Genomic DNA, 24,725 nt, shown 5'->3' with positions numbered 1-24,725 from the left:
TCTCCCGTTGCAACGAAATGGAAATGTATGGTATTTCAGAATTAACGCGAGCGCACATCGTAATTTATTCGTGTGACATTAATTTTTACATAGCTGCATTTTTTCAATTTTCAATTAATCCTCTTTCTCGTCATATGTTATAATTATAACTCCGTACTAATTTTTTTTGCTGCATCCCTCGTTTCTTTTCCGATATGTAAAATCGACCATAAACGACTCGCGACTTCCTGCAGATTTTATAAATATATGTATACATATACGTGCACACCTGAACACGTATGTATACGCACACAGCGACTCGGGTACCTGCATTCCTGCGAGGCGACGGAGTTCGCTCTCCGATGCAGGAGCCGAGAAAGAGAGAAAGAGACTCGCCTGGGCCCTTCAATGCGTTCGAGAACACGTAGGGCCCTGTGGCATGCGGCCCAAGCCATCGGAGGTCATGAGAAGTTAAGTAGCCGCTTCTCTACGAGGCCCCACTTCGAAAGCGAATCTCTCCCAAAGTGTGTGATGCAACGTATACGCCTCAATCAAGGTATATACGTGTAACAATCCTGCTTCTCTCATCCCCGACATCCGACACTCATTTTCCGCCACATAGCGGTTTTACACTCTCTCGTCGATGTCCTCCCTAGGTATTTCCTCCTTCGAGGAAATAATTACAAATGAATGAGGATGCAGGATGTCCAGCGGTCAGGGAAATCTGGAAAACCGGGCATTGTCAGAGAATTTTGTAAATGTGGAATTGTCAGGGAATTTTATAAATCTGGAATTATCGGGGATTTTTATAAATCTGGAATTGTCAGGAAATTGTATAAATCTGGAATTGTCAGGGAATTTTATAAATCTGAAAGTGTCAGGGAAAAGTCAGGAAACTTTATTATTTATCTGGATTTTTTCACATTATTCTATGTTTGTCTCAATAATTTGAAATTTTTTCATATGGATATATCATATAGATATATGGAAATTATATATTTGGAAAGAATAATAAAATAAAAGCCTGGGAAAAAATTAATTTCTGGTCTTGGAAAATCTGAAAAAGTCAGAGAATTTTTGCATTGAATCTGCTGGACACGCTGAAATGGATCTTGACATTTCGCGCTACTTCAGTTGACGTAAAAAAAATTTAAAAAAATTCTGATATACAACTGCAATGATGAAAATGTGTTAGAAAATTGAATGAACCATTATGGTAATATTTTTTAAATAGTCGTAATTTTCTTATTAAGCATATTATGTATGCTAATCTGATAATATACCCTTGCGAGTCTATGTAAGTGTGTATCTTTCTTTAATAGGGAAATAATTCGCGTGGAAAATTTTTTATAGCGATTATATAAGGCACTTTGTTGTGTAAGATTGAGGTTGGATAATTTTATTTTTTAGTGGCGTTAATTATATAGAGATTGTCGGTTAATGGCACAGAGTAGATATAAAAATATCCCTCTGTTGTAATTTATTTTTACGCGACTGTAAATAAGAGCGTTATTATTTTATATTTACGGATCATAAATTTCAATTATATTTTTTAATCAACGTGATTTAAGAGAAAATTGTTCTTGGAGAGAGATTTGTTACAAAAGTATTGCAATGAGATTAAAATCTATATAATCATAATAATTATGATGATTATAAAATCAGTATAAAAATAAAAATGCACGTATTTTTTTATTATAAGACCCTGTGCGCAATAAAAAAATATGAAGAATAAATATTAAATGTTAGGAATTATTTTAAAATCGAAAAACTTTACTTTCACATTAGAGTCTCTTCGATTTTATTATTTCAAAATAATTCTTATTCTTAATATTTAATATTTATTCCTTATATTTCCTTTATCAGTCGCAGGACCTGACATATTAATTAAGAATGAAATATATTTTTTATTAGTTTCGTCTGACGACGAAAAGCAATATGTTATCTTGTCCTCTATCACAGTTTCTTTTTCTTCTTACATTTCAGAAAGCTTGGCTTGGACCTGGTGCCACGTCAAGGTGCTCACATGGTGGAACCAGATACGATGTCCGTCGTGGAATTATACCATGTGGTAATTGCGAATGATAAATATGTTCTTTTCGAACCGATCACCAAGAGTATATATTTTTCAAACATTGAGACAGTGAGTCACGATGGAAAAATGGAGGGACCAAACATACGCGGAATGCGCGAACAGAATGAGGCAGAGAATTCATTAGAATGCTGACCACACAGGTCATCGTTGAATTTTGCCACGTGTGGAGCGATACAGTTACTTCAGCGAAATTCGATTAAATATAAATCCCTTATCACTTGTGTTGCAATAGAATGAAGATGCGCGATAAATTTGAGATAAATTGTAATGTGAACTAATAAAATTATCGAAATAGTCGAAATAATAAAAACAATTTTTTATGTTATTAATATCATTAATATTATTAATTATAAAAAATATATAGTAAGTATAATAATATATATATTATAATATACATTTCTCAAAATAATCAAGGGATCGAAAAATAAGCAAATTTTAATTAGCTGTAATTGTAACAAGTTCACGAATTAAAAAAAATTCAATCTCTAAGTCATACAATAGAGTTATAGAGTAAAGATTTAGTTTTAAGAATCTACTCTTAAAATTGTTGTTCGATGATTTTTAACAGAGTTATGAACGATTAAAGTAAAAATGACATTTTCTCTTCAATTTGCGATAACTCGATAAGGAAAGATCGAAATTTAAATATAAAAAAATGATTTTACAGGGAAAACTTCAGGCTTTAACGTGAAAATGTAAAAAAAATTTTTCAAATTTTTTTGTGTATGCGACATGTTTACAAAGTGGGAAGAAAATTTTCATTTTGCTATGTTCGTCGTTTTCTCTATGTAAAACATATCAGAATTAAAGAAAATGAAAAAGCTATATAACCTTTCGAAAATAGAGATTTCAATCTTTAAAAGCCTTTTTTAAAATTTAAATTATTATTTTTTGAAACAAAGTTACAGCCATTTAAAGTTTGCTTATTTTTTGGACAATTTTTTATCCCTTAATTATTTTGCGGAGTGTATATTTAATATTATAATATATATATTATTATATTTTTTTATTATATATTTTATTTTATTAATATCAATGCAATAATATTAATATTAATAATAATTAATATTCTTAACATCAAGACATTAATGATATTAACATTAATGATCTTAAAAATATTATTATACATTTCTCAAAATAATCAAGGGATCGAAAAATAAGCAAATTTTAATTAGCTGTATTTGTAACAAGTTCACGAATTAAAAAAAATTCAATCTCTAAGTCATACAATAGAGTTATAGAGTAAAGATTTAGTTTTAAGAATCTACTCTTAAAATTGTTGTTCGATGATTTTTAACAGAGTTATGAACGATTAAAGTAAAAATGACATTTTCTCTTCAATTTGCGATAATTCGATAAGGAAAGATCGAAATTTAAATTTAAAAAAATGATTTTACAGGGAAAACTTCAGGCTTTAACGAGAAAATGTAAAAAAATTTTTTCAAATTTTTTTGTGTATACGACATGTTTACAAAGTGGGAAGAAAATTTTCATTTTGCTATGTTCGTCGTTTTCTCTATGTAAAACATATCAGAATTAAAGAAAATGAAAAAGCTATATAACCTTTCGAAAATAGAGATTTCAATCTTTAAAAGCCTTTTTTAAAATTTAAATTATTATTTTTTGAAACAAAGTTACAGCTATTTAAAGTTTGCTTATTTTTGAGATAATTTTTTATCCCTTAATTATTTTGCGGAGTGTATATTATAATATTATAATATATTATATATATTATTATATTTTTTTATTATATATTTTATTTTATTAATATAAATGCATTAATATTAATATTAACAATAATTAATAATTTTAACATCAAGACATTAATAATATTAACATTAATGATCTTAAAAATATTAATATGAACATTACTATTAATAACTTTAATATTAAGATTATGCTGTTAATATTAAATAAAATAATGAAACAACTTAAGTAGCAAAACTAAACACGGATAGATACAGTAATTAAGCCTCCGGTTACTCCCTGATACCTACTTAAACTATTGCATACCCAAGTTTCCGGTTTATCTTCTCGAGTCAGGACGTCAACTTCGCAAGTCGAAGTCGAGTTTAAGGAAGCAAGTTATCATTTGCCAGCAAATAAACCAGCTAATTCGAACACTATTAATCTCGCCTTTTTTCCTTGAATCGCAGCACGTGCAAAGCGCCGAGAACTCTCAGGGTGCGTCCGCTCGGGGCACTTTGCGCCGCAAGGAACACAAGAAGGTCCTCACCCACCACTTGTACTTCTGCATGAGGGACTTCGGCCACTCGGTCGGCGAGGACACCGAGATCTACTTCTCCCTGTTCGACGCGAAACGGCAGCAGTACCTGAGCGAGCGCTTCCTGGTGCGCATCAGCAAGGAGGGCTTCTCCAACTACGTGGAGAAGATGCACAGCAACTGCACCATCTTCACGGACCTCGGCAACTCGGATCTGAGCCGCGATCTCTACATGATCGCGCACGTGATGCGCTGCGGCCGGATGCTCTACTCCGATTCCGGCAAGAACAAGACCGGAACCGCGATCTACCGAAGGCCTCACGGGGTGGCGGTGCTTTCCCTGGCGATGCTCTCCGTCACGGAGACCGCGCAGGATCACGCGGATGAGCACGAGCTGACTTTCAAAGTGAGCGGACGAAGATTAGGAATTTTTCATCATTTTATTGTCGCTAGTAAATTCATAAACCGAGGTGTTTTTGTAACTAGCTATATCAATTCGTTTATTTCTTATAACGTTTCGACCATCAGGTTTTGGTCCTTTTCAAGTAAAGCTATAATAATACAATTGTTTAAATATAAAATAATGATTTACAATTAAATATTTAAACAAATGTATTATTATAGCTTTACTTGAAAAGGACACCTGATGGTCGAAACGTTGTAAGAAATAAACGAATTTATAGCTAATATTGGTCGAATTACAAAAATACCTAATTTTATTAAGTATTCTTAATTGTTAATCTTTTATAATTCGGAAGAATTACTTGTAGAAAATTAAATGTGAAGACGAGGCAAATTTGACTTAAAAATTTCCATCTGCCTGCAGGTATATCAAGGGGAAGAGAAGGAATTTCACCAGCTGCACGAGCAAATCATACGCAATAACAAGTGTTCTCCTCTACCCGGCCAGCCCAATTACGGAATAGTCGTGTCCCTTCGTATCCTGCACGGAGAACTGTCTCAGGTTCGGGACGAGAACCCGTTACTGTTCAAAAATATTTGCCTCACGAAGAAACTCGGATTCTCGGACGTCATTATGCCGGGTGATGTGCGTAACGATTTGTATTTGAAGCTGGAACGGGGAGAATTCGAACGCGGTGGAAAATCCACCGGAAAGAATATCGAGGTAAGATCATTTTCGAGGAATTATATTTTGCACAACAAAAATTTGGATGAGATATTTCCACAAATTTTAGAATTTAAATTAATTTAATTTATTAAATTAATATATAAAATTTTTTATCGTCTATTAATATATATTTCATTTATATATTAATATCATCATTTGTTAATATACATATAAATTCTTAAAAAAATGAATAGGTATCTTATCGCGATAAAATTCTTTTTCGATTAATTTAGGTGACAATCCTGGTCCTGGATGCGGACGGTCAACCCTTGGAGGAGTGTCTGTTCGGAGCCGCAGGCACGGACGGTAGCTCCGAATATCAGAGTTTGGTCATATACCATCACAACAGCCCGTCGTGGGCGGAAACTGTAAGACTGGCGATACCCATCGACAAGTTTTACGGGAGCCACGTGCGTTTCGAGTTTCGGCACTGCTCCAGTGAGTCTTCAATAGATATCGATTACTTTTCTTATCATCCTCGCACCATTTATCTCTCCGGGTTTCACAATTCATTTGTCTTCATTTACTTATCTTGGTGCAGCGCGCGAGAAGAACGATAAGAAGCTCTTCGCCTTCGCATTCGTCCGGCTGATGGAACCTGGAGGCGCCACTCTTCAGGATGGTCCGCACGAGTTGTACATTTACAAATGCGAGGAACGCGCGAAATTGGATTCGCTGAGTTATCTGTCATTGCCGAGCAGCGCGCGAGAACCTAGTGCTGCAGGTAAAATTCAAGCAATTCCTGAAATGTGAAATAAACTCGTGTAAAGATGAATATCATTAATCATGCATTATCTATTGTATTATGCTATCAGACAAATAAAAAACTAAATTGCTTTATATGTAAAACATTTGTAGAAAAGAGAGAGAGAAAGATTTGTGAATGCTTACATTGATTTTTCTTGTTATCTTTCCTAGGTCCACCAGCCTTCTCTAGATCACCCAAGGAAACTGTATTCGTGCACACTCTGCTCTGCAGCACTAAACTGACGCAAAACGTCGATCTACTCAGCCTGTTGCAATGGAAGGCGCATCCCGAACGAATAGCAGAGGCTCTGGCTCGCGTTCTTCGGCTAGACGGCGAGGAACTGGTCAAGTTCTTGCAAGACATCCTCGATGCACTATTCGCCATGTTCCATACCGAGGATGGCAACTCTACGGCGCACTCGGGCCTCGTGTTCCAGGTGCTCGTGTCCATCTTCAGTCTGTTGGAGGACTCCAAGTTCGAACACTTCAAGCCGGTGATGGACGCTTACATCTCAGATCACTTCGCCGCAGCTTTGGTGTACAAGGGCCTTCTCAGTAGCGTGCAGCATTGCGCCGATTGGGTCACCATGGCGGAGAAGCAGGAGCCGATCATGAAGTGCTTTCGCTCGCTTGAATACATCTTCAAGTTCATCATCCAGAGCAGATTGCTATTTGCTCGTGCTACCGCCGGCCAGTACGAGGACAGCTTTAAGCGCGATCTGTACTGCGTGTTCGCGGCTCTCAATAAAATGCTGGGCCTTCCGTACGAGATGGTACTCCTGTCGCAGATCGCGCTGCTGCTGTCGATCGCGGCGGTGTTCGAGCAGTTGGTCGCAGTGCTGCCGGTTCTAGAAGTGGCCAAGCTTACTTGCACGATGCTGGAATCGGTGCCACGCGAGTCGCCACTTCAACTAACACAAGCCAAATTGGTCGCGATTAAGAATCTCACGACGTCCAGCTTGTTCTGCAAGGACGACGAGAGCCGAAACCTCTTGCTCAATACTGTATGCCGGCATCTGCGCGTTCATCTGGCTCGCAGGGAGGAATTACGGTCCTGCACCGACATCTTGGGCGAGATACTCAGTTTCCTGCACAAGCGCGGCAGAGACACGAACAAGGTCAACAATTGCATCCACCACGACGTTGAGACGCTCTGCGTGTCGGTGCTCGACGTGCTTATACAGACGATACTGATCGTGATTAACGCCAGCGGACCAGTCCTCGGCTGTCTCGTGGCCTGTCTGATCGGATTGCTCCAGCTGCTCGATGAGTATCACTATGCGCGACTCTGGGAAGAGCTGACGCACACCGGCGATCGGAAACAGCTCAAGGACTTCTTGCTCCGGGCGTTCCTGGTGCTGCGCGACCTTGTGCGCCAGGAAGTATTCCCGCCGGACTGGTTGGTCATCCGGATGCAAGCCAACAATGTTATTCTGAGGTCGCTGCAGGAGCTCGGGCAGCCGCTCGCCTTCCGCTTTCTTCAGAGTAGTTTCGACTCGCAGCTCTGGTCCACGTACTTTAACCTGGCGGTGGCTTATCTCACCCAGCCGTCACTTCAGCTCGAACAGTTCTCCGAGGTCAAAAGAGAGAAGATCGTGGAAAAGTACGGCGATATGAGGGTTCTCATGGGCTTCCAGATACTGTCCATGTGGTCTAATCTTGGCGAGCGCAAGCTCGAATTCATCCCGGGCATGGTCGGGCCTTTCCTGGAAGTCACTTTAGTACCGGAGAGCGAACTTCGTAAAGCGACTTTGCACATTTTTTTCGACATGATGGAGTGCGAGCAGAGAACTCGTGGTAGTTTCAAATCGGTTGAGTCCGAGCTGATCGACAAATTGGACATTCTTATCAGCGAGAACAAGGGCGACGATGAATACAGACAGTTGTTTAACACTATGTAAGTTGATCTGCAATTGATTCGGACCATCAAATTATTTTTTTTTTTTTTTACATCTACTTTTAGTGTTCTTTTTAAGTGTTTCATATATACGTAATGCTTTCCGGAAAAAAATATTACATAACATTTGCAATTTCATGCCGCTTCAGGGAACACCTTAGCGCCGTGTAAGTGTAACGTTTACAGACGAATGTGATTTTTATGGATATATATTTTTCAGCCTGATGACTGACGATGAAACGTTTTGCATACAGATTACTGGACAGGGTGCAGTCCGAGGACCCGGCTTGGAAGGAGAGCGGCACCGCCTTCATAACATCCATCACGCGTTTACTGGAAAGGCTTCTCGATTACAGAAGCGTCATTCAGGGTGACGAGAATCGTGACAAGCGCATGTCGTGCACCGTAAATTTGTTGGTACGTGTTAAGCAGAGATCTCGAAATTCTAGATGCAGCGCCAATAAAGAGTATATTAGTAATAATACTCCTCGGCTATTAGTAGCAATTAAGAAATGCCGCGCGAAACCCCACAGTTGTCTATATCTATATATTATTTCTCTCGCGACTTAGCGCGTTGATTAACCGAACCGACGACGCACGTGTCACATATACAGGATGTCCCATTTTAAGTCTAAAAGATACAAAAACTGTTTCAAACAGAAATTGTAGGATTTCGAGGGTGACATTTGTTGAGGATCTTGACCTAGAGGTCAAATTTGAAGGTCATTTGAGAGTCAACTTAATTTTTTTAAATGAAACCCCCTACTTTTCATTCCATATTCTTGTAGTTCAAATCGAGAGCTTTCCAAAACACTATAATTAAACATTTTTTTCTCAAATACTTTCTGAGTTAGAAGGCTTGAAAGTTATAATTTCCATTACTCAAGATACGCCAAAGTTAAAATGGGACAGCCTGTATGATCAGTCCAACGCGCGACACTTAGCAGTTCGAGTTCGCGCTCTGCGATGGAAATTTTCTCATGTTCCTCTCGCCCAACCGCCGTCGAACAGCTCGTAACGCTCGTAGAAACGATTGAAACTCTCAGAGTGTGACATGGGGTTGCTCCTGCTCTTCCTGCAGAACTTCTACAAGAATGAGTTCAACCGCAAGGAGATGTACCTGCGCTACATCTACAAGCTGCATGACCTGCATCTGGCGGCTGAGAATTATACAGAGGCCGGCTTCACGATGAAGCTGTACGCCGATCAGCTGGGCTGGGGCTCCACTGTTCTTCCTCCGGACCACGCACATCCTCAGCAGCCGGAGTGGCAGCGCAAGGAGCTGCTCTATCACAAGATTATCCACTATCTCGATCGTGGCAAGTGCTGGGAGAAGGGCATCCCTCTGTGCAAGGAGCTGGCTATCCTCTACGAGACCAGGCTGTACGACTACGCCAAGCTCAGCCATGTGCTGAAGCTGCAGGCTAAGTTCCTGGATAACATCCTGACGCAGCTGCGTCCGGAACCGGAGTACTTCCGCGTCGGCTTTTACGGCCTCAGCTTCCCGCTCTTTGTTAGAGTAAGTTTCAGAGTGATTTTTTTAGTACTTGACACCCAACATTTAATCTCACTCGTACCTTTTATATTCCAGAACAAGTTATTTATCTATCGTGGTCTGGAGTATGAGCGAATAGGAGCGTTCCAGCAGCGGTTACAGACTGAGTTTCCTTGCGCTCAGATACTGACGAAGAACTCCCCGCCGGACGAGAGCATCCTGACGTCTGAGGGTCAATGTGAGATTTATTAATAATTCCACACACAAATTCTCTCTTTAATAAATATGAATAACTCGTTAATCATCGTTCTTTTTTTGGCCTCAGACATCCAAATTTGCAACGTAAAACCAATCCCCGAGGAGAGCAGCTTGGCTTGCAGCAATGCCGAGGTTCCGGAACGCGTGGTCGCCTTTTATCTGGTAAATGACGTGCGCAAGTTCACGTTCGATCGACCGCTGCACCGTGGTCCGGTGGATCGCGAGAACGAGTTCAAGTCGCTGTGGATCGAGAGGACGACGCTGACGACGGAGGCGAGGTTGCCGGGGATCCTCAGATGGTTCGAGGTGATCGAGAAGCGATCGGAGCTGTTGGCGCCGGTGCAGTACGCCTGCGAGACCATGCAGAGCGTGGAGAGGGAACTCAGACGACTGGTGGCGCAGTACACCGCCGAGCCGCACAGGAACATTAATCCATTCAGCATGCGGCTGCAGGGTATCATCGACGCCAATGTGATGGGCGGCATCACCAAGTATCAGGAGGCCTTCCTCACTTCAGAGTTCGCACGACAGAATCCCGAGATGGTGCCACACGTAAACAGACTCAAGGGACTCATCTTGGATCAGATGAGCGTCCTCGAGTCGGGTCTGATGTTGCATGGCCAGATCGCGCCGGCTGGCGTCCAACCCCTGCACAAGAGATTGATCGAGAGGTTCACGCAACTGAAACAAGGCCTTGGTCCATTGGCCAGGCAGAGGACCATTCACCAAGACAGCATCGTCAAGTAATTAATGGCAATCTCTTATCTCGATCGTGCGAAGTGTTTCATCGCTATTATCAGTCATTCGACATTGTGGAATTGATTCTAATCATATCTTTGTTCTTCCAGTTCGCCGCTACCGCCTCTACCGATCAATGACAAGCAGCGCCCGGCCACTCTAGAGACTCCTGGCTCCAGGACATCGCACGCCGACAGCGACGGCCTTCCAGAGGACGAGGGCTTTTACACCAAGGTGGACGGCATCCCGCCACCTATTCCGCAACGAGAAGTTCGCCCGCGCTCCGTCGGCTATGGAACAACACCGCCTAGACCTACGCATCAGAGGTCTCTCAGTAAACCCCTGAGTCCGAAACTGCCGCTGAGGCATTCTTTGCCCACTCCTACCGACAGCGCGGATCAAGGCGGCCTCAGAAGCTCCTGGAGCGAACCTGGACCCGAGCCCGCTCCGCCGCTGCCACCTAGAGGTTGCAGTAAGTTCATTTTGAAAGCCCTGGAAAGAGAGTCATCCGGGGCTTTTTTCACACATGTAATATCCCAGCAAACACAGTATATAAATGTTATATACTTAAGCATGTTACATGTAACGTATATGTTAGTTGTAATTTCCCACTCATAGATGTAACTTTTTTAATATTACATATATTACATTGTAGTTATATTATCATTATATCCCTAGATAGCACTGACTTATCAATACATCAATGTGCTATTTGGTATATAATTACAATATAACTACAATGTAATATATGTTATATTAAAATGTTACATCTATGAGTGTGAAATTACAACTAACATGGATGTTACATGTAACGTACACGTTATATTCCGTTTTATTATAGCAATGTAACAATTATATATCGGTGTTTGCTGGGATAAAAGATCGTCGGAATAAATTCCTCCCAAAAATATATCGCGCAACGCAGCGCTTCCTGCTTCAGCGCCGGACAAGAGAGACTCAAATGCCGTGGTGCCGCCGGCGCCGCCGAAACGCGGTTTGGCGTACAAACGCACCAACACGGAGTGGAGCACCGACGACGACTCCGAGATCACGGAGTCGAGAACCGAGTCCAACGATCTACGCGACAGCGGGATCTCCACCGCTAGCCTCCTGGACTTCCAGTCGCACCTCACGAACCTGAACAATCTCGGCTACGAGGATTTCGAGCCGCGCTCCCGGTCCAACGACATCATGAACATCTCCCCGCCGTCCGTGATAAGCGCGCTCAACGTCTCCACCAGCTTCGCCAGCGGCACATTCCAGGGCTCGTATTCTCTTCCCAGTCAGGAGGTGAGGAAAAAATAGGTCTTACCCAGATAGCACCATGTTTAAAATGCACGCATAAGTCATCATTAAGAAATCTTATGATATGATATCCCAAAGACATCTTGAAAACATCTTAAAGATGAATTGATACAAAGTTTCGCTCGTATATTGTAAATACCATACAACTAGTGATAGATAAAAAGGCCAACTTATCGAGCAATTATTAGAGTTGTTCTGTCAAATAAAAATTTATTCCACGTATAAACTAAACATAAAGCATTATGTGAAAGCTACAAACATTCTATACTCAAACTTAAGCTTATCTTAAAGATGTCTTATGGGTGCATTTTGGACATGGTGCTATCTGGGTACAGTCTGAATTAAGAATTCAATAACAAGTGTATTTTAGGATCAGGTCTCTAAAATTGAAATATATTTCTGTGTAATGAAATAGTTGATCAAATTTTTTATAGCTTCATTCGAGTAAAAAGTAATATGGATCTTGTATATATTTAAGTCAAGACGACTGATATCGGTTCTTTTCGCAGATGAGTCCTCCACCTATACCTCCCAAGGCCCATCAGGACACTCCTTCGGCCCCCTCGACTCTGGAGAGAGGGTCCACCAGGACGCAGAGTCACGGCCTCTCGGAGAACTACTCCGTGCCGAAGATGCAGACACTTTCCGTTGCGTCCGACACGGAGAGCACCGTGTAGCGACGATATATACTCCTAGTCTCTAGCGATTATTTAGCCCCTAGTGATGTATATGTGCCATCATGCGCGAATTCTGTATCCGATTTGTCCGTCGGGCGGATTTTCTTAGATAACAGTAACTTAGGGTAAGCAAATAAGAATATCATCATCGTCGTTATCGTCGTCGTGTTTAACGGGTAAAACGTGGAAAGAGACACCCTCTTTTCATCATTGAAATCCCCGATACGTAGCAAATAACCCAATAACGAATTTCAAAGTCAGACAAATCAAATCATCTCCCCGAAAACTGAAAACCCGCGTATAATATCGTACCTTAAAAGAGATAACTAGAGTATCATAGATGCGCGTAATAATCGCTCTTGAACACCGAGGACGTCCAGCAAGAAGGCTTTTCCACGAGGTAGCTTTCGACTCGTCTGGACGTCATCGGGGATCGAACCGCGAGATATACGTATATATATATAAATATACATACATCGACTTTTACTTTAGAGATCTTCCGAGTATATCGATCCACAGATAACAAACACGCACACTGAATACTACGTATATATTTTGTAAGTTATTTATATTTTCGATGAGAGAAAAATAAAGGGTAATTTTTCAATCAACAACCGCTGCGGAAATTGTGTGGAATGTGGATTATCAGCCAGCTTCTGGTTGCGATTCAGGAAGAAGTAAAGGATGACGAGCGAAAAGCAAATTTCATCTTGTTGCTGAAGGATATATAAATTATGTATTTTTTTTCTCACAGATCGTTTTCTCTCTTCTCGTCTTGTATGAGCATATGATATATATATATATCCGACATATATATATATATATATATATATATATATACAAAAGTATGAAAAAAACTGCGCTGCAAAATTGACACGCTTCGACTTATTCGCTACGTTTTTTCTTCTTCTTCTTCTTCATCATGGCATGTAAAGTAAAAAGAAAGATTTGTAAACTTTTATATATATATAAAAAAATGAAGGGAGATGGAAACGCAAATGTGGATTCTAAAATGATACATATACATGTATAAGAGAGAGAGAGATGACAGACAGGCAGTGGAATGTGTACATTGCACAAAATACTGAGCTCAAAGAGAAAGAATGAATACTAACGAATATATAAAACGCGATAATGATTAGAGATCATTTTCGTTCTCCGAATCTTTTTCCGAACGTTCATTGCCGCGATTATATATATATATAAACGGCAATCGGATCGTTCGCCGAGAAAAATCGGAGATTCACAAAATCACCAGGTCGCCCTTCTTAATACAAAGTAAAACAACAAGCGCAAATTTTGTTGTTTTTTTTTTAATGAATCGATCGGAGCAATTAATTGAACGCATTCGCTGCACACGACGATGGTATAATAATAAGCCGAGTGTAAATTCGCATGTGTTTTTTTTTTAAATTCTAAACACAAAGTTACACAGAGAAAAGTTTTAAGAAGTTACTTTTAGTTACACACATTGATTGTGTAAGCTAAAATAAAAAATTAAAAAAATATAAATTATCAATTTGCCTCGTTTTGTGCACCGAATCCTTCAATTGATGGCCTGATCGACGAATAAACGTCACACATCGATATTTTCCAATGATGATGCAAACGATAATTTGCCGATAATATACCATTTTTAATGATATTCATTAAATAAATAATTATTTAAACGACGTCATCGTTCACACTGCCAGCTCGTTGAAAGATATTCGCGACGTGCGACATTTATATCTCTTCAGGATAGAATAGATTTTTACCGCGGCGGACCCGCACATACACGCTAATTAATATGGCTAATTATGTAATAAGTCATGGCCGCTTCTTTTCTTGTTTAAATATATATATCGACGATCGTTTCGAAGTCTTTATTGCGCGTTGTAGACACTTAAGCTAGGCGTAAGCTAAGTTACTTTGTACGTTGTTCTCGTTTGTTCTGGCACGGACCTCGTCAAACGGACGTTTCCGCATTAGTATCCTTCCTGGAAAAAAAAAAGAAACGAATCAGCGACAATCGCGATTATTTCGGGTCCGGTCGAGCGATGGTGGTCTCTCGCGAAAGAGACACCGAGTGGATTTTTAGCGATTAAGAAGAGACAATCGATCTTACCTCCTCGCTGATGAGTTTTTTTCGTTTGATAGTCGTCGATAGGGCAAGCACGGATCACAGAGAAAAGATACAGTTATGTTAGAACGTTCCAACGCCACCTTATTCACGTGCAAACAGCAAGAGGAAACCAAAGAAATCAGAATGAATGAATGAATGAATTAAGAAAGGAAAAACGAGCGAGAAAAATGTTGAGCGTTAAACGAGAAAAAAAAATCGCTGTAACTTAAGTATTATATAGAGATCGCCGCCGACCCTTTTTCTATATACGTTGGATGTAACGTATTTGTACTGTCTTTTTGTAAATTATTTTGTATCTCAGTGAGTGAAGTAGAAACTTCTCGGACATAATCGTTTATATAAAGGTTTCTATTTTTATTCAAACGTGACAACGTGTAGTTTCATTTCTACTCTTCTAATGTACTTAATTCACGTCATTTCATCTCGATAGACATAGATTATTTTAAGTCACATTTTAAAATACTTCAATTTGTTGAAATAATAGAAAATTTCTGATATATTCATCGACACTTAAATATTCTTTAACACTCTTTACACTTGATTAAAAAAAGCTGTGAGACTTCTGAACACTTGATCCATCCATCGTACATAAAAGCTAGATCTAGACCTTCCACCATTTACTTAAAAAAGAAAAAAAGTTCCCAACCCAGGAAATCTCCCAAAAACAAGCTTGAAAGACAAAAGATACTCACTCGGTCTCGGTGATAGTTTGCTCGTATTGCTGCTGGTGCTGTTGTTGCTGCCTGATCGCCGCCAGCTCGTTGCTATGTTGCAGATCGTGGGTCAACGAGCTCGACAGTATCCTCCCGCTCATCGGCAGGATGTACTCGGGCGTGTCCTGCAGGACAGTCGGGGTACCCATCTTGCCGCGTTTCAGACTGCCGTATCTCTCGGAGCCGCTGAGGTTGTCGTGTTGAGAGCCGTGCAGGCTCTGACCTCGCTTCAGGCTGCCGTACCGCTGCTCGGAACCGCTCAGATTCTCGTGATTCGAGGTCTGCGAATGGTGGCTCATGCTGGACGCCAGGATGCGCGACGACATGGACAGCATGTACGGGGTGGGCGACACCGTGTGGTCCTCCTCGGCGGTGTACGGGAACAGATACTTCTCGCCCAGATGGTGCACCTTTTCCTCGCCCTCCGAGTAGTTTTCGTCCGGCTGGCTCTTCTCTGGAGGCGAGCTCATCTCCGGATACGGCAGCGGGTTCGGACTCGAGGTCTTGTTCGAGGCCATCTCGTTATCCGACATGGTCCCGCCGGACCATTGGCTGCCACGCACGTCCATCGCTGCGAAGAATGATGTTCGTTAATTTTCCTTCATAATATTTATCTTTTATTCTTTTATTCTAGAATTATTTATTATTATTTCCCAACATCTTTTCTAGATCTTCTCTATTTTTGTTTCAATACAAGCAAATTGATTAATCTCACCATTTGATGACAAGTATGCCTCCGGAAGTTGGGAACTCCATCTAGGGGCGTAGATGGGCTTGATGTTGGGGAACAGCTCGGCATTCGAGCAAAGTATATTCAAGTGTTCGGCGGGATTGGTGTGAATGTTGGGCAGGTAGCTGTGAGTGACGTGCTGTTGCGTAGACACTCCCATGTTCCTGTGAGACCTCGACGTGACATCGTCCTCGTCGGAGCTGTGCGAGCTAGCGAGATCCAGGCTTCTTCCGCCTCCCTCGGCTTGCGAGCCATCGGAGTCTGATTCTGATTCTCTGCGTTGGCTTCTCACCTCCGTGGGTTCCGCTGAAAATATTAATGTATAATTATATGATACAATATATCTTATTTCATCTGAATTATTAATTTAAATCATGCGAGATTTGCGAAGAGGCGAATAAAATAATATGTAATATAGAATGATATATTTTATTTAAAATTTTTAAAATTTTCTAATAAATATCTTATCGCGAGCTTTACCTTGTCGAGGGTGTAGCGCTGACCGATGACTCCTGGACGATAGATACGGATCTCGATCGCTATTGTAATTGCTCGTGGATGTCGATGTATGTCTCAAGTGTGTATCGCTACGATAAGGGCTTGAGCCCGTCTTTGTACTTCTCGAGGTCGTGCTGCTCGTCGACACGCCGACGTGAACTCTCCTGCATGCGGATTCGGCTCCGCTGTAAGTTGAAGAGTAAGCCAACGCCGAACGCTGAAACATGATCATACAAATTCATTAATTCATTTTTATTTCCAGATGTTTAACGAGTTTTCGTAATGAATAAACAAGCTGTGAATTTACATACCGAGTGACCATTCACATTTTGACTGCTACTTCCGTTACCCATGCTTCCTTCTAGCAAAGGTGTCTTTTTTCCAATACATCTTAATAAACTTTGATACAAATTTCTCCTCACTCTGCCATTGACGAAGCAGTAGCCGATTAGACTAAATGCTGCGTGAACTACTATGGCAACGCTCAGCAAGTACGATAGAGTAGGTGAATTCTCGGATGCGTTGAGAACCGCCAGGGTCCACGTTGATCCTAACAAAGGCAACGAGGCCACAGAGAGCCATAAAAGCGTTCGCAAATTTCCGAAACCCATAATGTGCTCCTTCAGAGTAAAAGCTGCGCGAATGCACATCACGAGAATGCAGAAGTTTACCAACACAGCTGCGCAGACAGGCCCTATTAGTGACCAGATCACGGTTTCGTAGATGGACAGCCAGCAACTGCAGAAAAGCAAGCAACAATTTTCTATTATTTTATTTATAATTTGATTTTTTAATATTATTTTTATATTATATAAAAATAATGTGATTATTATTACAGTAATAGATATCATGGAATCGCAGTATTTAACAAATACAAAACATTGAAATAATTTTTTTGAAGAATGAAAAATCAAGGTTCAACCTACAAATAGAAATTTCCGTATTGATCAGCCCTGACGCCGATGGTGAGTCCAACGATGACAGCCGGTAGACCGTATCCCATGGTGTAGTAAAACCTCATCTGTCCGTGATTCACATCCCTCATCTCTGTCAGCATCCGATAGAGATGAACGGAATCCACGAGGGTCCAGGCGAAGGTACTCAACCAAGCGTAATGCAGTCCTATCGCCGTTAGTTTGCACGGGAACTCGTTAGATATTAGGGGACCTCTGGCTTTGAGCGCGATCAAGTACAGGATTTCCGCTACGAAGACGCACAGCACCAGGTTCTTATGGATACTGTTGGAATTGGTGCCCCCGCCGCGAATTAACGCCAGGATCAGGAGGGCGGACAATAGTAGCGGCAGTGCGAGCATAAACGCGCTGTAACTGGTCACATCCTCCAGCAGGGATGGCTCGGGAACGTATTCCAGATCGAGGACGTCCGTCAGTATGGCGAATGTGGACAATTGCAAGCAGGAACAGTTCACGATGGTGCCGAATGACAGAGAATTGTCTTCGATTTCCGTCGTGCATCCCATTCGGCTCCATTCGCCAACTCTGAAATTTAAATGCACATGAAATGTTTATCAAGAGATAAGATTAAATTATTATTTCATGCAATTTTGTTAATCTTTTCTTACCCTCTCGCTGTGCTCCAATGGACACACTGCGGGTTCGTTCTGGTTTTAAAGTCGTCGTTCTCGTTGAGCCAAAGTCGAACTTGGACCGGCGACTGTAAAGGGATTCCTGTCAAGGATTCATAACCGTTGTCCGAAGGAACCAATACCGAGACGGTCATTACAGGCGAACCAACTGCTACTTCTACACCCCATCTAACTGCTACCGAATCGTCGAATCTGAAATATTAAAGAAATTAATAATCCATTTTCACAATCTTATTCAAAATTTAAAATTTCACAAAAAATTGTATATACGGATTTACATAAAAATGTATAAAATTATCTTAAACTTATAAAACTAATTAAATTAAATAATATATATTAAATAATTAAATAATGATATATACGTGATAATAATGGAATAATTAATAAATAAATTAAATTAAATTAAATAACAATAAATTAATGACAACAACTACACGCACCTTTGCGGCAAGAGAGCGCCGAGTTCTTTATATTGCACATAACTTAGCACGGCCTTTTGATTGCTCAGACTGTTCTTGACATTCAGTTCACCCTGCATGAGAGATTTGATGCCCAGGATGTTGAGCGATACTTGAATCTTCGAGTGTGGATCGAATTTGCTGGGATCAGCCATATAGTTGTTATACTTCGGGAAGCTGATGGATGGACCAAAATGTGTCGAAGAACTGAGAAAGGCAGAGGTATCGGGAAGGATGACCTTCCGGTCAGCTTCCGAAGGCCTCGCCGTTGATAAAGTGGGATCTTCCTTGTATTCGGCGGTTTCGTAGCCGAAGAGACTTTCCGATGTCACGACGTCTAGACCGAGCACTAAAATATGACGTATATTATAGTTAATTATTATTCCAAATTAGATCATGTGTTTAATGATACATTTCACATTTATTTTATGAATTATAAAATTAAAGCAATTTTAATTCAAAAAGATAAATAATATCAAGTAATTTATAAGAATTCTAGAATAGACACTTTTAATAATTAAGAGTACAAATGACTCACCGACATTATTATCGACCACTTCAAAGGGACTGGTGAAAGTGTCGTGTTGCGATGCCGTTAGAGTCTTCAAGTAACTCGCCATAGCGTTTAGAACCTTATCGGGACTATCTCCGTTAAGTTCTCCTATCTTCTCCCATTTCTCTTTATATTTGGCTCTGAGAATTGCTCCAGCTATGCCGACCAGATGGGAGACATAATCTTTATCCTGGCTGTGAGTCAAATTCAACCCCACAAGGCTCTCTTCGTAACGTAGCAACGTCACCAGCAAGGATTCCGCTACCAGAAGATCCGCTCCGTACATCTCCCTGGTGACATTGACCGCTCGATGAACGTCCTTCGCCATCTTCACGGCCACGTAGGTGTTTAACGTGAGATCCTTGGTCTCCAGGGCCGCGAGCTGATACCGTTGCTCGACGAAAGCGTCCGAGGTGCAGTTGAAGAGATCAGGCGATTGCCAGCCGCCCAATTTGTCGTCACAGGATCTCGAGGCCTTGCCCTCGGCGGTGCCGGGACAGTCTTCGATGGCTGTCATCCCGAAGAGAGTCCGCGGCCACCACAGACCGTCCGAGTACGATCTGGGACAGCCGTCATAAACCACTTCGCAGCCCCTCAGAGTCACCTAAAACGTATCGAATAAATATCCAATTAAAATGGATTTCATTCGTCGACCTTATAAACAGTCTTGCTCTTTCAAGATAAAAATCACAATATATAAATGTTATATACTCAAGCATGTTACATGTAACGTATACGTTAGTTGTAATTTCCCACTCATAAATGTAACATTTTTAATATTACATATATTACATTGTAGTTATATTGTCATTATATCCCAAGATAGCACTGACTTATCAATACATCAATGTACTATTTGGTATATAATTACAATATAACTACAATGTAATATATGTTATATTAAAATGTTACATCTATGAGTGGGAAATTACAACTAACATGGATGTTACATGTAACGTACACGTTATATTCCGTTTTATTATAGCAATGTAACAATTATATATCGGTGTTTGCTGAGCGTATAATATAAAATCTATTCCGCTCACCTCGGCATAGGGATTCGGACAATCGGTGCACGCTCGACCAATGACCCCGGTTCGGCAGCGACATTGACCGGTCTCGCTGTCGCAACGCGGTCCAAAACTGCCGGTGACGTAGCACTCGCAAGGTATGCACTCCTTGCGGCCGGTCGGCTGATAATGGTTCTCCTTGCAGTAACACTCGCCGGTGGTCTTGTTGCAGGCCGGATCGTAGCCCTTAGTCTCGTCGCAGTGGCAGGGGCCGCAGACCGGGCTGCCCCACCAAGTCGCCGGACACGGCTGATCGGCCTTGATATCGCAATAATTGCCAGCGTACTCGGTTGACGTACAGTCGCAACGATAGCCACGCTTCGACGTAGTTGCGTCCTTCAAGCAGACGCCAGTTTGCTTGCACGGACGCAGGTCGCACACGGGCTCGCACCTGGGCCCAACGTAACCAGCGGCGCATACGCATTCGCTGGACTGCCACCGGGATTGGCAGACCGAGGTTTCCGGATCGCAATTGATTTCGCATTTGGATTTCGATGGGCAGCCTACGCTGATGTTCTCCTTCACTGTCGGACGGTGGAGAAGACTCTGGTTCGATCCAACCCGTATGTTCTGCAAGCAGCCGGACAAAGGTCTCAATTGAGTGTCGATAGTCTGGTCTGGGCCGCCTACGAGTATCCGGCCGACGTAGAGACCCTGGAGCTTCGCGGGTAAAGGCAGGGTTGTAGGTCGATCCCGATAGTCGGTATCTAACGAGACGTGGCCGCTCTGCCAGAGGACTTCTAGACGATGCCACTCGCCATCGGCGACATTGCCGGTGGTACCAATTACGTCCGCGCCGTCTAACGAGACTACCAGCTTGCCATCTCGAATTTCCAACAGCACCGAGCTGTTCTGACCGATCTGCACGCTCATAACGAAGGCCTGTCGCTCTCGAGTTCGGAGACTCAGGCCGGTCAACCAGGGTAATTGGATCGGTCGTAGCAGCGGGTTGAAGCTGAGCATACCATGGCCATGAAACATCCATGGCTCGCCGACCTCCTCGGCGCAGGTTGGGCCAGCGAACGCGTCCTCGCATTCGCAGAGAAAACCTGCCCATACTTCGCGGCATTTTCCGTTGTTCCTGCGAGTCAAATGTTAAGTTGAAGCATCAAGTCAATCGATTATTGAACGTTTCAACATGGATTTAAGTCATCTTAAACTAGAATTTTATATACTGATAATATACTGATATAAAATATGATATATAAGATATGATATAAAATGCAATATAAAATATAATATAAAATATTATTTAAAGCAGCCATTTGTTGTGGAAAGAGAAATGATATATCAAAAAGAAACCTGTGGATTCTTTATATTCGCGATCACTCACCGTAATAAAATTATCGGAAAAATCAAGGTGTTCGATAAAAAGATAAAACATTTGTCAAATGATTAAGAGTCGAAGACACAGCAAAATCACATACCTGCAGCAGAAATAAAAGTAAACGAACCAAAAATAAACTAAATAAAATGTCAAACTAATAATAAAAGTAATTCAATTTCCACTTACCGGTGTTGTTAGAATAATTGATTTCTAGATTAATTTTCTTTTACTTTGTTACAAATTAAACATTATAATGTTAAAATTTCAAGTATCTTCTAATAAAAATCATCCACAACGAGAGAGCGAAAGACGCAGGCGGTCAAGCCTGCGCTCTCGAAATTCTCGTTGCGAAAACTAAGACAACCGAGAAGACAGAGCAGACGTATAAACAGTAGATAAACAGTAAAAACTGTAAACATAATAGCGCGAAAAGAATAATAAATGTATTCTAGAGTTGTACGATAAATATATGACATTGCTTTAGTAACAATAAATTAAATTTAGAGACAAACACCTTTTTTATACCTATATAGTATCCTATTAAAATTTGCCTAATTTTTTCTTAGTATTTTTCTTATTTCAGATTGCCTTGATTTGTTCGGTTGAAAATTCTTGCTAAAAATTTATGATCAAAGATGACTTATCAAGAATCCATGTCGAAACTGACAAAAGCACATTTAGACATCACAAAGAAACAAATGTCGCTCGCTTTGTAATATTCTAGTAAATCAACAATTTTCTTCAACATTAATATTAAATTTCACATTAATATTGAAAACAATTTTTTTTCAATTTCGCAAATCACGCTACACGCTTTTTCAAAAATCCCATTTTTCACCTGCAGGGCGACGAGGCGCAGAAGGCGACCTTCTCCGGGCAGCCGGCGTGAGGTCCCGTTGTCGGCGACGAAGGAGTTCAGGTCGACGAAAGTGTGATCGATGTAGAGATCGCTGATGCACCCTACGTAGTCCTTGTTCCGAATCTGAAAGTTGGACGGGATCGCCGGGAGGCCGCCGAGCTGCAGCGGTCCCGTCAGGTCCAGGAACCTGTGACAGGTCTCGGTGACGAGTCCGCAGCGTTCCTCGAGGAGCCTCTCGCTCCTGGCGGCGCAGCTCCACCTGGGTCCCAGCCTCTCGCCGTGCTCCAGGGCGAGCGCGACGTCGCAGTCGTCCAGGGACACCGTCACCGTGCGATTGATGTAGGAGACCTCGACCTCATGCCATCGTCCGTCCGAGACTCCGCCGGGGACGGCCGCCGTCGCCCGGGTCACCTCATCCCCAAGAGAGAAGCTGAACTGCACCCGCGAGTCCACGATCTCCAGGGCGACGAAGTCGTGGCGCTCGTTGTACCGGCCGTTGTAGAGCAGCATACCGTCCGTCAGCTCGGTGGCGAACTTCAGCTTGAGATGGAGACGGTGACGTTGTCGAAGAGAGGCGAAGGTGAGAAAGGTCGCCGGACCAAAGCTGCGCGCTCTTAACTCGCAGAAGGGCGTCACGCTCTCCAGCACGGACACGGGGCAGCCCTCGCAGAGGAAACTGTTCTTCAGAGCCGTGCACTGAGAGCCGCCTTTGCAGATCCCCGGGCTCGCGCAGGCGTCGCGGTCCAGCGAGATCTCGCAGTTCAGCCCGGTGAAGTCGGGACCGCAGATGCACGAGTATCCGCCTTCCCGTCTGTGACAAGTGCCGCCGTTCGCGCACGGGTTGGAGTAGCAGAGGTTCACCTCGGTGTCGCACATGTAGGCCTCGAGGCTGCCGGTGAAGCCGCGGCCGCATCTGCAGGCGAACGTCGTCACCGGGTAGATGGGTCGGAAGAGGACTGTGTCGCTGCTGGCGAAACCGGACGCGTTGCCGAACTTCAGCACCGTCAGGCACTCCTCGAAGTTCAGGCAGGGCTCCCGGACGCAGAGATTGTCGTCGAAGGGCAGGACGGTGACCGTCGCCAGTCTCGCCAGGATGCCGCGGTTCAGGTAGACGCGTTCCTGAAGGAACTGCGGACTGTAAAACTCGTCTACCATACCGGGTTCCACTCTGCGAGCTGAGAAACTGACGTTCAGGATCTTGGCGTGGACGTTCGCGTCCTCCTGGATGCTGAAGAGGAAGATGTTTTCGCGCGGACAAGGAATGATGGCTGCCAGACCGTCCAGGAAGTAACCCAGAAGAGGACTGAGGAACGCCTCCACCGTCATGTCGTCCAGTCTCACTGTGATCGACTTCAGCAGCATCTCATCGGTGATCAAACGCACCGACAGCGTCATCGTGGCCTTCGCCTCGTTGATGCCGTCCGTCACGGCGACCTCCATGGTCGCCACTCGCGGCACGTTGGTGTTGAGCTGCGGCGACAGCCGGATCTCGCCGGAGGTCTTGTTGAGGTCGATCAGATTCGCGTTGTTGCCTGCGAGGATGCTGTAGACGAGGTTGTCAGTGACGTCAGCGTCTATTGCCGGTATACGGCCGATCGGCGCGGTCGGGAAGAAGTCTTTGAAATTGTTGAAGATGATCTGAAAGTCCTTGAGCACCGGCGCGTTATCGTTGACATCGGTCACGAGAATCTGCACCAGCGCGTCCGAGCGCAACGGAGGCGACGCGGCTCGCACCACAAGCTCGAATTTCTTCTTCGGCGACTCGTAATCCAGTTCCTCGAGAGTGATCAGCTCCGCCCGATCGGCCCCCTGGCGGATATTCAAGGCGAAGCTATTGGAGTCCTCGCCCCCGATGATGCTGTACTGCACCACCGCGTTCGGACCCTCGTCCGGATCGTGAGCGTAGATCTCGCCAACGGTGGAGCCGATCGGCGAGTTCTCAGCGATGTACAGAACGATCTTGTCGTTCTCGAAGGCGGGAGGCGAGTCGTTGATGTCCTCGATCTTGATCATGACTTGAACGACGGACGAAAGCGCGGGTGAACCGCGATCTATGGCAGCGGCCTTCAAGAAATAACGCGCTACCGATTCACGGTCCAGTGGTTTCGCGGTCCTGACGATACCTGTCGTGGAATCAATCGCGAACGCGCCATCTCCGTCGTCCTCTAAAGCATATCTCACCTGGAATATTTATCAGATTCATTAACAACTCGAAAGCGCAACATTATACAAATTAGAATAT

General features: G+C 42.7%; 2 protein-coding genes across 6 annotated transcripts in view; one reads left to right on the top strand and one right to left on the bottom strand.

Annotated features, from left to right (window-relative positions):
- spg (dedicator of cytokinesis spg) overlaps positions 1–15,032 on the top strand; it is a 64,849-nt gene extending 49,817 nt beyond the window's left edge. For 2 of the 5 annotated variants that reach the window (XM_029301716.2, XM_085489661.1), the window contains 14 exons: positions 1,966–2,050; positions 4,231–4,704; positions 5,125–5,424; positions 5,661–5,865; positions 5,969–6,151; positions 6,346–8,071; positions 8,221–8,238; positions 8,326–8,488; positions 9,153–9,590; positions 9,663–9,804; positions 9,892–10,567; positions 10,673–11,034; positions 11,503–11,852; positions 12,377–15,032. In XM_029301716.2, the coding sequence (XP_029157549.2) occupies positions 1,966–2,050; positions 4,231–4,704; positions 5,125–5,424; positions 5,661–5,865; positions 5,969–6,151; positions 6,346–8,071; positions 8,221–8,238; positions 8,326–8,488; positions 9,153–9,590; positions 9,663–9,804; positions 9,892–10,567; positions 10,673–11,034; positions 11,503–11,852; positions 12,377–12,544 (5,290 nt within the window). In that variant the 3' untranslated portion in view covers positions 12,545–15,032. Of the gene's footprint in view, positions 1–1,965; positions 2,051–4,230; positions 4,705–5,124; positions 5,425–5,660; positions 5,866–5,968; positions 6,152–6,345; positions 8,072–8,220; positions 8,239–8,325; positions 8,489–9,152; positions 9,591–9,662; positions 9,805–9,891; positions 10,568–10,672; positions 11,035–11,487; positions 11,853–12,376 lie in introns of all 5 variants that reach the window. The other 3 variants (XM_085489659.1, XM_085489663.1, XM_085489660.1) reach the window with 3 other exon arrangements.
- stan (protocadherin-like wing polarity protein stan) overlaps positions 12,828–24,725 on the bottom strand; it is a 41,115-nt gene continuing 29,217 nt past the window's right edge. The window contains 12 exon segments of the mRNA XM_029301714.2: positions 12,828–14,523; positions 15,362–15,953; positions 16,098–16,418; positions 16,593–16,827; positions 16,922–17,348; positions 17,537–18,109; positions 18,193–18,408; positions 18,657–19,023; positions 19,213–19,831; positions 20,274–21,378; positions 22,463–22,512; positions 22,514–24,664. Coding sequence (XP_029157547.1) covers positions 14,493–14,523; positions 15,362–15,953; positions 16,098–16,418; positions 16,593–16,827; positions 16,922–17,348; positions 17,537–18,109; positions 18,193–18,408; positions 18,657–19,023; positions 19,213–19,831; positions 20,274–21,378; positions 22,463–22,512; positions 22,514–24,664 — 6,687 coding nt within the window. The 3' untranslated portion in view covers positions 12,828–14,492.

This window comes from Nylanderia fulva, unplaced genomic scaffold (assembly GCF_048542155.1).
Source record: "Nylanderia fulva isolate GAGA-0341 unplaced genomic scaffold, ASM4854215v1 Scaffold9, whole genome shotgun sequence".
Taxonomy (NCBI): Eukaryota; Metazoa; Arthropoda; class Insecta; order Hymenoptera; family Formicidae; genus Nylanderia; species Nylanderia fulva.
Note: the sequence above shows the minus strand (reverse complement) of the source record. Positions and strands in the feature narration are given on the sequence as shown.